This window comes from Heptranchias perlo, chromosome 3 (assembly GCF_035084215.1).
Source record: "Heptranchias perlo isolate sHepPer1 chromosome 3, sHepPer1.hap1, whole genome shotgun sequence".
Taxonomy (NCBI): Eukaryota; Metazoa; Chordata; class Chondrichthyes; order Hexanchiformes; family Hexanchidae; genus Heptranchias; species Heptranchias perlo.
The window spans coordinates 66,818,213-66,832,255 of NC_090327.1; the positions used below are offsets into that span (position 1 = coordinate 66,818,213).

The following is a 14,043-nucleotide window of genomic DNA, read 5'->3' on the forward strand; positions in this document are numbered from 1 at the left end:
ATGCCCCTCATTATTTTATAGACTTCTATAAGATCACCCCTTAATCTCCTACTCTCCAAGGAAAAAAGTCCCAGTCTAGCCAACCTCTCCCTATAAGTCAAACCATCAAGTCCCGGTAGCATCCTAGTAAATCTTTTCTGCACTCTTTCTAGTTTAATAATATCCTTTCTATAGTAGGGTGACCAGAACTATACACAGTATTCCAAGTGTGGCCTTACTAATGTCTTGTACAACTTCAACAAGACATCCCAACTCCTGTATTCAATGTTCTGACCAATGAAACCAAGCATGCCGAATGCCTTCTTCACCATCCTATCCACCTGTGACTCCACTTTCAAGGAGCTATGAACCTGTACTCCTAGATCTCTTTGTGCTATAACTCTCCCCAATGCCCTACCATTAACGGAGTAGGTCCTGGCCCGATTCGATCTACCAAAATGCATCACCTCACATTTATCTAAATTAAACTCCATCTGCCATTCATCGGCCCACTGGCCCAATTTATCAAGATCCCGTTGCAATCCTAGATAACCTTCTTCACTGTCCACAATGCCACCAATCTTGGTGTCATCTGCAAACTTACTAACCATTCCTCCTAAATTCTCATCCAAATCATTAATATAAATAACAAATAACAGCGGACCCAGCACCGATCCCTGAGGCACACCGCTGGTCACAGGCCTCCAGTCTGAAAAACAACCCTCTACAACCACCCTCTGTCTTCTGTCGTCAAGCCAATTTTGTATCCAATTGGCTTCCTCACCTTGGATCCCGTGAGATTTAACCTTCAACCAATCAAGTCTGCACTGATGTTCTTTTCCAAGATTGATCTAGTCGAATCTCAATTTACTGCTTGCTCCCTCTACACTAATATGTTCTCATTTTCAATTCCCTTTTAAATGCATTTATGGACTGGGTCAACAATGGTTGGTGACACAGAGAATTTCATATTTTAACCACCCTGTGTGTAAAAAAATGTTTCTAAATATCATCCCTTTAATTCTTTTATCTTAAATTTGGACCCTTTCATTGGCCCATAACAACTGCCACACCTAACGTTTCACCAATGTTGACAGCACTGATTTTCAAACACTATAATTTCTCTGTTTCCTCAGAGAATATCTAGTTCTAAGCCAACTTTTCAGACATACAGAATGGAATGTTGCCAAGGTGTTGTTATGTAGCTCTACAAATATAGATATTACATCTTGGTAATAGGAGTCAAACAAATTCCAGTTTACCAACAGATCTTTATCAGAATTTAATAATGTAGATAATGAGCCCAAATTTCCCTTTGCACAAGAACCTTTTGTGCTACTCTTCCCTCAAGCAGGACATGGAGATGTGTTGGTACTAAATACAAATCCAAAGCATTCTCCTTCAATCCATGAATAAGTGGGGGAGGATTTTTTTAAAAAAATCATTCTAGAAACCAGAAATAGTCATCTTATTGTGCATAATATGACATTCAACAAAACTGCTCTTTCTTCAACTGGGAAGTTAATAGACTTTTAAGTCTCAGTTTCCAAAATAACAGTCATACTCTTGTCAGGAATGACCACTTACCTTTCTCTCAAAATTCTGAGGCCATCCATTCCCAGTGCAGTGAGTCCACAAGTGGTCAAGGTGGCACTAGAGCACTGGGTAAATAAAAGTGCCATTGTTAATGCTGCAGCAAATGTAAACTTGCAGATTTTGCACACCATCATAGTTATGCCGATAACACATTATTATACTTATGGAGAAAATCAGACCCATTTGGCTCTCATCTTTAAATCTGCAACACAATATTTTAAAAATAGCCTTTACGCCAACTCTTGGAGGAAGTTTGCTTAACAGATTGGAGTGATATCCAATGCAATATCATAAGAGCCTCTTTACACAAAGACAATGACTCGCATCTTTGAACCCTATTTTGATCAGCAGTTTTGACTATTGTGAATGACTGTGATGATATCATTTTGATCTTTCTTTGTCCCAGTTCAAGCTTCAAAGCAAAGGAAGGTCTATAACTGGGACAGTTAACTGATTAGTCTACTTGTCACTATTTGGGCAGAGGGTAATGAAGGATTATGTCGGTCTCATAAAAGCATGTTATGAAGGATGTCCCCCCCACCTCACCACCTATTCCCCCTCTCCCCCCACCCTCTCCTTCTCCCCCTCCCATTCCCTCTCCCCCCACCTATTCCCCCTCCCATTCCCTCTCCCCCCACCTATTCCCCCTCCCATTCCCTCTCCCCCCCACCTCCTCCTCCTCCTCCCATTCCCTCTCCCCCCACCTATTCCCCCTCTCCCCCCCACCACCTCCTCCTCCTCCTCCTCCCATTCCCCCCACCTATTCCCCCTCTCCCTCCTCCTCCTCCTCTTCCCCCCCCACCACCTACTCCCCCTCTTCCTCCTCTCGCTGTGACGCCGTTTTTCTAATTAGCTCCTCCATCTTTCACCACTCATGAACTTCCTGTTGATGGAATATTTTGATTGCTGCAGCCGGCGTCACCTACCGCCTGGGCCCGGGCCTGGGCCTCGCCTCTGCTCCCACCTGTGACGCGCGAGGAGCCGCTCTCTTGGGCCCCGCCGGGGAGCCCGCTCGCTCACGTTGCAGCTGCGCACTCCGGCACTTCCGGTGAGGACGGGGGGGCGGGGGGGGGTGCGCTCGGACTGACGTCACTCACCGGAAATAGGAGCGTGTGAGGGGGAGGGGCGGCGCCTGGTGTGTGCCGGAAGTGTCCGTGCAGGCGGTCGGGGAGCGGGGATGAGATGCACCATGTGTGAGAGCTGGAGCACGGTGGCGGAAATTATCCTCTTTCTGGAAGGTTATGGCGGTGAAACGGATCAGATCCAGTGCCTCTGCAGCAGGGCCTTCGTGCAGTGAGTGACTCGCGCGGTCGGGGCCGATATTCGGGGTTGTTGACCTCCCGTCCCCTCCCCATTGCCGCTTGTCTGCTTTTCCCCGTCAACTCTCTCCAATCTACACTGACTTTCCATATGTAAAAAACCATAATGTGATCCCCACCATAGCAAGTCTTCACCCCCCCCCCCCTCCACCCCGCTGTAACTCGCTTTATGAATTGCTCCAGAAGTCCCTTCTCCCGCCTTGATTGCCGCACAGTGACAATAACAAATGTGCATCGGTTTCATTACTTTTACTCCTCCTCAGATTCCCCTGTAACGTCGCTGAGCGTCTACCCGTGTTTTAATTGCTATGGAAACAGGAAAGGAAGAAAATTTGGGACCGACCCGGAGGCCTGGGGAGCATCTACCTGATTAACCATTCTCTATTGGGGTTTCTGTCTCCTGCTGGAAGGAAATGAATCCTGAGTCCAACGTATAAAAGCATACCTTCAGAGATTAGATATGAGGGTGAAAGCAATATTACTTTTGCTATAAACATCGTTCTGTTAAACATATAGAGCCCCAGGTCAATATATTTTTTTTATTCGTTCATGGGATGTGGGCATCGCTGGCGAGGTCAGCATTTATTGCCCATCCCTAATTGCCATTGAGAAGGTGGTGGTGAGCCGCCTTCTTGAACCGCTGCAGTCAGTGAGGTGAAGGTTCTCCCACAGTGCTGTTAGGAAGGGAGTTCCAGGATTTTGATCCAGCGACGATGAAGGAACGGTGATATATTTCCAAGTCAGGATGGTGTGTGACTTGGAGGGGAACGTGCAGGTGGTGGTGGTCCCATTGATTTACAACCTCCTCTGATCTTTAACCCCCTCCCGGCCCAATAGTCTAATAATTGATATCAAGTAGATCCTATTACTGACACATGTAAGGCAAATGCAGATTATATTGCATTTCAGATTACTGTTTGCTGAAGGTATTAACAGTAGCAGCAAAATGGATAGAACGAATGAACATTTTAACAATGCATACATTTTTTATGATTCTTGGACTCCCACAATTGTTGCTATCCTGAGCCAGCTACCAAAGCTCACTGGCCAAAAAAGATTAATGAGCACTGAAATGAGTCAACATCACAAGATGTGACTGCTAAAGTTCTGAAAATATGCACCCACTTGGGCGAAACTTTGAGGGAGAAAAATTGAGGTGCAGTGTATTTGACTTTCCTTGCCTGCCCACTTGATTCCCGATGCTCAGCTTGCCTTTCCACATTTGCCTATGTAACAGTCGCAGCACTCCACAGGTAACTCATCTTGTGAGGGGCTTTGAGAACTTTCGATGATGTGATGTGATGAGATGACATGTAAATATACTTTATATCACTCCTGCATGATTCCTGATGATCACATGCACTATAACAACTTAGACATATATAAGTGCATTAACATAATAAAATGTCCTAAAGTGTTTAAGGTGAAAAAGATAACTGAGTCGTGATGGGAGTAGAGTTGGGGTGGTGACCAAAAACAAAATTAGAGGTAGGGATTTAGGGAGAGTGTGAGGCTGAAGTCTTTGCCACTGAAGGTGAAGGGAAGGGGTGCAAAAAAGGTCAGAGGCGGAAGAGTGGAGAATGCGTGTTGGAACATAGTTTTCAAGGAGGTGGCAGGGGTAGGGAGGGACTTGTGAATGGAGGTAAGGATTTTGTAATTCATGTGTTGAGCCATTGCCGGGGTGGGGGGGGAACAGCTGCAATAAAGAAACCACTGAGTGCTGGATAGGATGTGGATAATGCAGTTTTGGAGAAGTTGCATTTTGTAATGGGTGGAAGGAGAACAGCTATTTAATTGAGTCTGGAGATGACAAAGGATTTTACCAGCAACATGAATGAGGTAGGTAGAGACAGGTGATACTACTTGAGCAGGCAGCCAGTGAATGGGATGGAGCCAGGGGCTGTCAAAAATTCTCATGCTGCAGTTCTCACAACAAGCCTGGATTTGTTGACGAAACTTGGCAGCTAGCGTCTGACTTGCCCTATGCCAGCGCTTAAAAAAATTCAAATAGCTCAGAGAGCTATCCCATCAATCACCTCTGGGAATTCAGTAAGTTTGATTTGGCTGATTTAACTGGTTGCAAAGGACAAGCAGAGCCAGCCTTGGCAGGGGCTGTCATCTCAGATTGGGGTATCATTGCAGCCTCAATTTGTGCACTAGAGGAATAGTTGTTCTCCATTGAGTGTTTTGTTCTGTCACCTAGTTGGTGATGGAAATAGTAGGAATTCAAAACAAAAATCAACCTGGATATATAGATCAACAGATGACTGTGCACATTCTGGTGTTCAAACAATAGTGGGTAAATGTCATTGTCCATCCGTCCATTGTGTTTACTGTAGGGCAGGTCCTAACTCAAGTGTCACACATGAGATACTTGAGCCACTGACTAGGGAAGAGTAGCTGAGGTGGTTTCCCGTTACCTTCCTCATGGTTTTTATCTTGGGAGTACCTTCTGCTAGGTGGGCTGCAACCCAGGATAAAGTGCTCCACTATCCCTTTTACGATGACGGGGCCACCCGCACCAATCAGATGCAAGTACCCCCACTGGACATCAGATCCAGTATTAAGAACCAGCGCTCTAGTCTCTGCTCACGGTGGGTGTCTGAAGTGGGGCCTGAACCCTTCACCTTCTGACTCAAACATGAATGCTACCACTAAGCCAAAGGCTCACTCCCCTAAATGTAATTGAAATGTAATTAGAACAGCAGTAGGCCATTCAGCCCCTCGAGCCTGTCCCATCATTCAATTAAATCATGGCTGATCTGTATCTTAACTACATTTACCTGCCTTGGTTTCATACCCATCCTTACCTAATCAATCTCAGTTTTGAAATTTTCAATTGACCTAGCCTCAACAGCTTTTTGGGGAGAGAGTTCCACATTTCCACTACTCTTTGTGTGAAGAATTGCTCCCTGACATCACCCTTGAACTGCTCTGAACTGAACACAGTACTCCAGATGGGGTCTAACCAGAGCTTTATACAACTAACATAACATCCATCCCTTTGTATTCCAGCCCTCTTGAGATAAATACCAACATTCCAGTAGCCTTTTTAATTAGTTTTTGTACCTGTCCATTAGCTTTTTGTGATTTTGGTAGATGGTACACTAAATCCCTCTGCTCCTCCACGGTTCCTAGCTTCTCACCATCATTGTACCACTACCAAAAAATTTTTATTTCTGCATGACAAACCACTGGCATTCGCTGTGAAGGTATATGTACCGCAAGACCGGACCTGGTATTCTTAACCAGACCTTCATCCAGATTTTATTTTAAAAGTTGTATTACGGCAATATTAACTCCTAGATAGAAAAGAATTGATAGAAAAATACATCCAGGTATAAACATTCCTAACAGGTTCAAGATGACTATTTCAACACAGTTAAAATTGTTTGCATCAGTTGACCACTTCAGTTTTGGCTCTGCCAGTTTTGTTTACCACTGATTGCAGTCTTCAGGTCTGCTGATTTCAGAACGCCTATTGTGAAACTGCAAAGCAATTATTATTTATAATTAATGTGTTAAATAGAGTAGTTAAGGTTCTTGTCAGTTTCTTTTGTTGCTCTGCCAATTTGAACCATGAGATTTTAACTAAGCACATTTCACTAAAGGTTTTGTGTTGGAATACAGCAGTTTAATTTGTTTTTGGCAATGTAAGCTTTTGAAAAGAGAAAAAAGAGTATGTGTTAAAATTTGCTCTCGGATCTTTAAGCTGCATTGACGTTACATCAGTGTTTTACAAACTTTTCTGTGTGGGAAAGTTCCTGCAAATACTGCCAGAATGAAATCCTATCCTAAATTTTAAAGACTGTTTCAGCTACCCAAAAGAAAATAACACTAGCATTCCAACAAAGTCATTAGTGTAGAGTAAAATAAATAATATCCTAGTAAGTTTAAAAAAATACAAAAGTTTGATGATAAACAGAAATCTGATTGTCTTGCAAGCCCCATTTTAAAAACCCATGCCTTGCATCACTCCTGCTGGCAGCCTTTTTTTTAACCAAGGGCTGGCTGAGCACCTCACCCACATGTACAGCCAGTAATAATGTTTTTGTTTTTTGGGCCTGTATGCACCTCCAGGGGAAATCTAGTGGACAGAAATGAAATTGGAATTCAGATTTTTCAAACAGCTATTTGTACATAATTAATTGTTTTCGTGTTGCCACCTGTGCTGCAAAATCCACCGTGCATTATAGTAGCTTCTATTTGAAGCTTATATGTTGCTAAATATATAGATATGAATAATATAACATGTCAGTCAGGAGCAGTCTTACCTGAGTCAGAAGGTTGTGTATTTGAGCCCATTTCAGGACTTGAGCACATATTCTAGGCTGACATTCCCAGTTGACCTTTCACTTCTACGCAGATGTCTGATTCCACTCAACAACCTCTATGAGCACCTGAGCTGCTACTCTGCCCCTCCAATGGTGACTGAATCTACCCCTGCCCCAGTTAATAAAACTGTGTTGCTGCACACAAACTGAGACAAGTGAGGCCTGTACTGTCTTCTCAATGGAGTAAGATGTCTGCTTTGGGGAAACAGTGAATGGTATTACACAGGGCTTCAGCATAGCTGAACCAACTTGTTTAGGTGTCCGAGGGTAGTATTTTTGCCAGGACTCAGAGGTTGTTGGGTCTGGATGTAAGTACAGCATTCAAAGTAATTATTTCTAGCATCATTATCTCTTTTCCCATTTTGTCCCTCTGCTACATGGAATGTAGTTCTCTCCATGTTCATCACATCCAGTGTTGTACTTATTGCCAGCATCATCATCATCAATTGTATCAATACTTCAATTTTTCTCTTTTTGTCCCTCTGCTACTTGGAATGTCACTGAGCAGATCTAATAACAAAATGCATGTACAGACAATAACGATAATGTCTAAATTGGAGATGAAATACACCAAAAACATTTATCGGTATGTACCTGCACTGTGTACTTTAAGTGTGATGTTGGCTTTTATTAAATTTATTGCAGTGACCGGGAACTTTATCGTATGGGATTAAAGGGAACATTTTATAATGAAGATGATGGAGGTACAGTATTAAATATTTGATTAAATGTTGACGGTTACATCTAGTAATAGCTGTGCTTTTTTTTACATCTTTTTTGTGTACCTTTTTGCAAGTTATGTTTAGGATTTTTGGAATATGCATTTTGTTAGCATTATGTTAAACAATAATAAAGGTGCTTGACCTCTCATTTACATTGCTATAATTATAAGAAATTTCTCAGTGCTGTAATATGTGAGCTGAAACTTTGGAGATGGGTGAAAAGACTGGCTCGGAGTACAGAATTCCCTGGAGCTGCTCGGAGTTCGAGTTTAAAACTGAAGTGTGTGTCTTAAATAAAATACATGTGTAATGATAATGTAGAAATAAACGAGGCAATATCCAACAGACATCCTCGGTTTAAAACATTCTTTTGGGCTGATGCCATAACCATTCTCACTTTTACTCTCAGTTTGTGGAATGTGTTGTCCCTCATTCAATTAACTACCTTTTATAGTTTTAACTTTTGTATAATTAAACATTTTGGGTTGGGGGGTATTTGCTTATGTTCAATGATATTTCACTTTCACCAAATTCACTATTGTCAGTGTTTTAATTTCTTTTATTTTGTAAAAAGGAAAAGCCAGGATAAGCTCAAATATCAGTCTCTGGTCTGACTGGGAATGGTCAGTGGAAGAAGTGCACAAGCACATGGTACACACACAGGGAGCAGAGCAGGTGGGAGATAATGTGTGATGTTTTCATTTACTTTGGTTAGCCTTTTCCCCCATATCTAGTGCATATAATTGAAATGGTCATAATGAGTAGGTGGATGGTTTTACTAATTTATTATAGTCCTACAAATCTGAAATAAAATCTTCTTGGTGAGATCCATCGCCACCCAGTGCCCTACCTTGCCCCTTCTGAACTTATTTTGACACTCCATCCATATGTGTTAGAAAATTCAGTGAAGTTCAGCTGTTCTGCTGTGCCCTGCCACTCAACACCCAGCTGTTTTTGACACTTTTTTTTGTCCATTGCAGGATACACCACTACCTTCCACCTCTCCACAGCCTGCAGCAGCACGTTCATGCTGTCTATAAAATTACAGAATCCTTTGCCTTCCTTCCCTTGTTGCTGTTTTCCTCTTCTGCCAGAGGAGCAGAAAACCATCATCGAGATGGAATTTTAAAAACATTTAAAGCATTTTTAACAAAACCTTCAAGCACCTTTAATTTTAAACACTTAAAAACTATTGGGAGCAACCAAAACACTCACTTACCTTCCTCCAGGAACCTCAGGACCAGTGAAAAATGATTCTGTGAGGGTCCTTCGAATTTTGCTTTGTAACGCTTCATGTCTCTTTAAATTACTTGGGGTCCCACGGTGCACTTGAACTTCCTATTACCTGGAAGCTCTCTGCTGCTTATGTGCCTCCACATGCATCTGAAGCCAATCCTATTCTAATGAGGGCCATCAGACAATTTCAACACTACCATTCTGTGCAAGTACAACAGACTTCTAGTGCACTACGTGCACTGCCCCGATCGGTGTCTGCCCAGGAAATTCAGCCTTCTTGAGTTAGTCAGTTTCTGGTCATGTGGTTGGTTCTGAGTGCATGTCACCTTCTAGCAATGTGTTTGGTCTGTGGGAACAAAAAAAACATTTAGAATACAGCTCTCTGCACCAGTCGTTTGCCACAGACAGGCGAGATCTGGGCAAAATTGTGCTATGCTCCTATCTGCCCAATTACTTCCCTTCTGGCCTGGCCCACCCTTCAGCTTAGCCCTCCCTCCTGCTGGACTCTTCCCTCCAGGCCCCTCCTAAGCGAGTTTACCCTGGGTTTTCCAGCCCCTGAGTTCTTTGCAGCCACTTAAAAAGTGAGAAAGGCTGCATGTGCCAATGCCCCGTGAATATCACCACTAATTATTGTTGAAAAGTATCAAGATGTTGAGGTCTTGAATCATGCTGCCGTGCTGAGGGATCTTCTGATTATTACTAGAGGCATTAGTGAAATGGGTCAATATCAGCACTCCCTCCAGTGGTAGAAAATTGGTATAATTCACTGCAGTACAGGATATGTGTTTTCATCAGGTTTAGCAACCTTTATTGTTCTCTGTACACACACAACGCCCTCATAATTATGCCATGGTTTGCAACCCTAAAAATGAATGTAGACACTTTGGGACATTGAACAGAGGCTAATGTTATTTTAATATGGGCTTGTTTCCCTTACTTTATTGGAAGATATGTAATAAATGCAGTTGCTAATTGCTATTTATAGATATCCAAGAGGAAGAAGAAAAGAGTGAAGAAGACTTGAATGTTGATGATGAACCCACTCTTAATATTGTGGAGACACAGGAGGAAAGTGGAGTGGATAGTGAGGCAGAGCTGATGGCAAATATGGGATTACCTCTCCAGTTTGGTAGTTCATCAACCTATTGGCAGCCAGTGGTAAGGTCCATTCTCTTAGAATTTACACCAGAAGTTTGCATGCGAGAATTTTTGCAGGTATTAACATATTTGAAATTCCCAAAATAAATTTATTATACTCAAATCCATCCAGAATATTAGGACAATAGTGTAAGATTATGGACAACTTTGAGGGATCTTCTAGTATCTGACATTGCATTTTTCTGTCTTCAAATCTGTGGAAAAGAAGATTCCTTCCAAAACTGTTTACGTTTATCTTTACACGATCATGTGAACAAAATAATAAATTAGTGATAGGGTAGGGGATTTCGGCAGAATCATAGAAAGTTATGGCACAGAAGGAGGCCATTTGGTCCATCGTGTCCGTGCTGTCCGAAAAAGAGCTATCCAGCTTAATCCCACTTTCCAGCACTTGGTCCGTAGCCGTATAGGTTACAGCACTTCTAGTGCACATCCAAGTACTTTTTAAATGAGTTGAGGGTTTCTGCCTCTACCACCCTTTCAGGCAGTGAGTTCCATACCCCCACCACTCTTTGATGGAAAAAAATTCTTCTCAGCTCCCCTCTAATCCTTCTACCAATTACTTTAAATCTATGCCCCCTGATCACTGACCCTTCTGCTAAGGGAAGTAGGTCCTCCCCAGCCACTCTATCTAGTCCCGTCATAATTTTATATACCTCAATTAAATCTACCCTCAGCCTCCTTTGTTCCATAGAAAACAACCCCAGCCTATCCAATCTTTTCTCATAGCTAAAATTCTCCAGCCTTGGCAACATCCTTGTAAATCTCAACTGTACCCACTCTGGTGCAATCACATCTTTCCTGTAATGTGGTGACCAAAACTGTACGCAGTACTCAAGCTGTGGCTTAACCAATATTTTATACAGTTCTAGCATAACCTCCCTGCTCTTATATTCTATGACTCGTCTAATAAAGGAAAGTATCCTGTATGCCTTTTTAACCTGTCCTAATCTACCTGTCCTGCTACCTTCAGGGATCTGTGGACATGCACTCCAAGGTCCCTCTGTTCATCTACATCTCTCACTATCCTCCCATTTATTGTGTACTCCCTTGCCTTGTTTGCCCTCCCCAAATGCATTACCTCATACTTCTCTGGATTGAATTCCATTTGCCACTTTCCTGCCCGTCTGACCAGACCATTGATATCTTCCTACAGTCTATAGCTTTCCTCCTCACTGTTAACCACACAGCCAATTTTTGAATCATCTGCAAACTTCTTGATCAAGCCCCCCACATTCAAGTCCAAATCATTAATATATACCACAAAAAGCAAGGGACCTAGTGCTGAGCCTTGTCGAACCCCACTGGAAACAGCCTTCCAGTCGCAAAAGCACCGGTCATCCTGCTTCCTGTCACTGAGTCAATTTTGGATGCAACTAGCCACTTCCCCCTTGGATTCCTTGGGCTTTATCTACCATTACAGCTGAGGCAAAAGATTTTCGTATCCAGCGGTCTGACAAACAAAAGCAAATTATTTATTTAATAGTTAAAATTATAAAATGAATCTACTGCTTTAATAACTTTATACACAAAATATACAATATTAAAACTCAAAATTAAGTCACAGGCTTTATTTAAATTACCTGCACTTAATTGACATGAATTAATATTTTGTAACTTTTTCTTTTCCAAGACGAGCACTGTTTCAAAGAAAAGATTCAAAAAGAAAAAAGAAAATTACAAATATATTGAAGATCTGCCTGAAGTTTGTAAAGAAAGTCCAGGCGAGATTTTAAATGTTCTTTCTGATATCACTGACTTGAGGTTGATTGAAGAGCAGAACGATTTTGAAGGAGAGCATAATGGCCTTAACCATTCATGTGAAGGAACAGCAGCCTCTGAGCTAGATTCCAAAACGGACTGGGAAAAATATTGGAATCAGAATGGCGAGGGTCTTGTTTGGGAAAATTGGTTGGGCAAACATCCGGAATGGTCAGAAGATGCACCTGCACCATGGAACTGTCCTGACACTAAAGATCAGTGGCAACAGTTTTACACTGAACAGTATTGGCTATATTATGAGCAGTTTCAGTACTGGGTAGCTCAAGGGTGGACTGTGGACTGTACTAAAAGCAGTGATCTTGGGATGGATTCATCTTGTGCAAATGCAGATAAATCAGAAGAATTTTTCAGTAAGACTGAAAACAATGCTGGTGAAAACTTCAGGACTGTACTGTCAACAGAATCTGTCACTGCATCAAATGGAGAAAGTACTATTGAGTGTAATGAAGTCAGTTATGGAGAGATTGTCAGTATGACCAATAATATAAGACTCAACTCAGGAAATGAGACTGAGCAATCAACAGGTGTGAAAAGCAATATCAGCCAGAATCCTGCGGATGCTGCAAGCTCTTGTGAGAGTGCTTCTAATGAGAAAGAACCATGCGATGGAGACAACAGCAAAAGATGTGCATCCAGTGGAAGAGTCTCCACAGTTCAGTCAGGTTGGTATTGTCAAGATTTTTTCAGTATGCTCCAGTGGGTGATTAGTTGATTTGGAACAAGTTGTATTTGGCTGGGTAGATAGAAGATGGACATGTCAGGGGTAATTTTAACCCCCAAGAACGGGTGGGTTAAGGTTGGGTGGGCAGTAAAAATAGTTGATCGTTGGAACGGGTCTGCATCCCAGCTCCAACTGGCTTAACCCAGGCATGTTTGGATGCGTGCACGCAGCAGAAACCCAGAAGTCCCGTCCCCACTTAAAGCCGGTGGGCTAATATTTAAAGAGGCAATGTGCCTCATTGTGATAGTTGAGTCACTTAATTTTTTGTGTATTAGAAATGTCAAACAAATTTAACCGTACCTTTTTGGGTATCCCATCGCTTCTGATTCACATCGGGTGAAAGCTGGAGGGACGGGATGGATCCATGAGGTGAGTTCCTTTATTATGTTGCTTGTGGGCCCGGAGGAGCAGGAGTGCTTCATCTAGGCCCAACAAGCTCACCTGGGATAGGACCCCCGCGATCACCCCCCACCCCCGATGCTGGACCCCCTCCCCCAATCTTCTCCAAGGCCCACCCGATTTCATCCACCTCCGATTTCTTCCATGACCCATGATCCCTCCCTCCCCACTGTCTGATTCGCGGCTCCTTTCCCTCCCGCCAAACAGCCAGCCTGTCAATCTGGCTGCCTGGCACATGGGAAACCCGGAAGCACAAATACTCACCATCAATTGAATTGCGATCGCAAATTGCGACGCACTCATTTGGCTTCCTGGTTTCCCATACAAATATCTACAGATGCGCTAGGTTCCCAGCTCTGAGCTAAAACCATGCCGATTAAGTTTAGAATTACCTGTCTTCTGTTGCATGGTCAATACCGTTTTTCTTTTTATCTTTATTCTTGGCTGCATATGTGTTAACAGAATTTAAGATGGTATTCAGCTATTCGTGTTAGAATAGTTAAGCCTTCAGTTGCACTAAAAGCAGGTGAGAGATTTTTTTCATGTACCTTAAACGATGGTATTTCTGGTTTTAGAGCTGAGTTCAAATTTATGCACTTTAACTGCAACAAGCAATGTTAGTCCAGACATAAAGCTGTAGATTACATCTAAATGACATCTGTACTTTTATGTTTACTTTACCTATACATGTGTATATACCCTATATGTTGAGCGACCGATCTTCTACATTAAATTGTGCTAAACCCATTATATTCATTAAGAAAAGTCACCATGATGCATTGATCTGCAGCTATGTA

General features: G+C 42.5%; 2 protein-coding genes across 6 annotated transcripts in view; one reads left to right on the top strand and one right to left on the bottom strand.

The window, feature by feature from the left end:
- tmem68 (transmembrane protein 68) overlaps positions 1–2,618 on the bottom strand; it is a 48,289-nt gene extending 45,671 nt beyond the window's left edge. Inside the window, exons 1-2 of one of the 2 annotated variants that reach the window (XM_067980031.1) lie at positions 2,502–2,618; positions 1,567–1,640 (exon numbers count right to left, since the gene is read on the bottom strand). The gene's annotated coding sequence lies outside the window, so the exon portion shown is untranslated. The remainder of the gene's footprint in view (positions 1–1,566; positions 1,641–2,501) is intronic. The other variant, XM_067980032.1, reaches the window with a different exon arrangement.
- An 83-nt stretch (positions 2,619–2,701) lies between these two features.
- Positions 2,702–14,043, top strand: part of tgs1 (trimethylguanosine synthase 1) — a 53,885-nt gene continuing 42,543 nt past the window's right edge. For 2 of the 4 annotated variants that reach the window (XM_067980038.1, XM_067980043.1), the window contains exons 1-4: positions 2,702–2,868; positions 7,874–7,932; positions 10,172–10,344; positions 11,978–12,788. In XM_067980038.1, the coding sequence (XP_067836139.1) occupies positions 2,753–2,868; positions 7,874–7,932; positions 10,172–10,344; positions 11,978–12,788 (1,159 nt within the window). In that variant the 5' untranslated portion in view covers positions 2,702–2,752. Of the gene's footprint in view, positions 2,869–3,264; positions 3,361–7,873; positions 7,933–8,533; positions 8,626–10,171; positions 10,345–11,977; positions 12,789–14,043 lie in introns of those variants that run through there. The other 2 variants (XM_067980048.1, XM_067980046.1) reach the window with 2 other exon arrangements.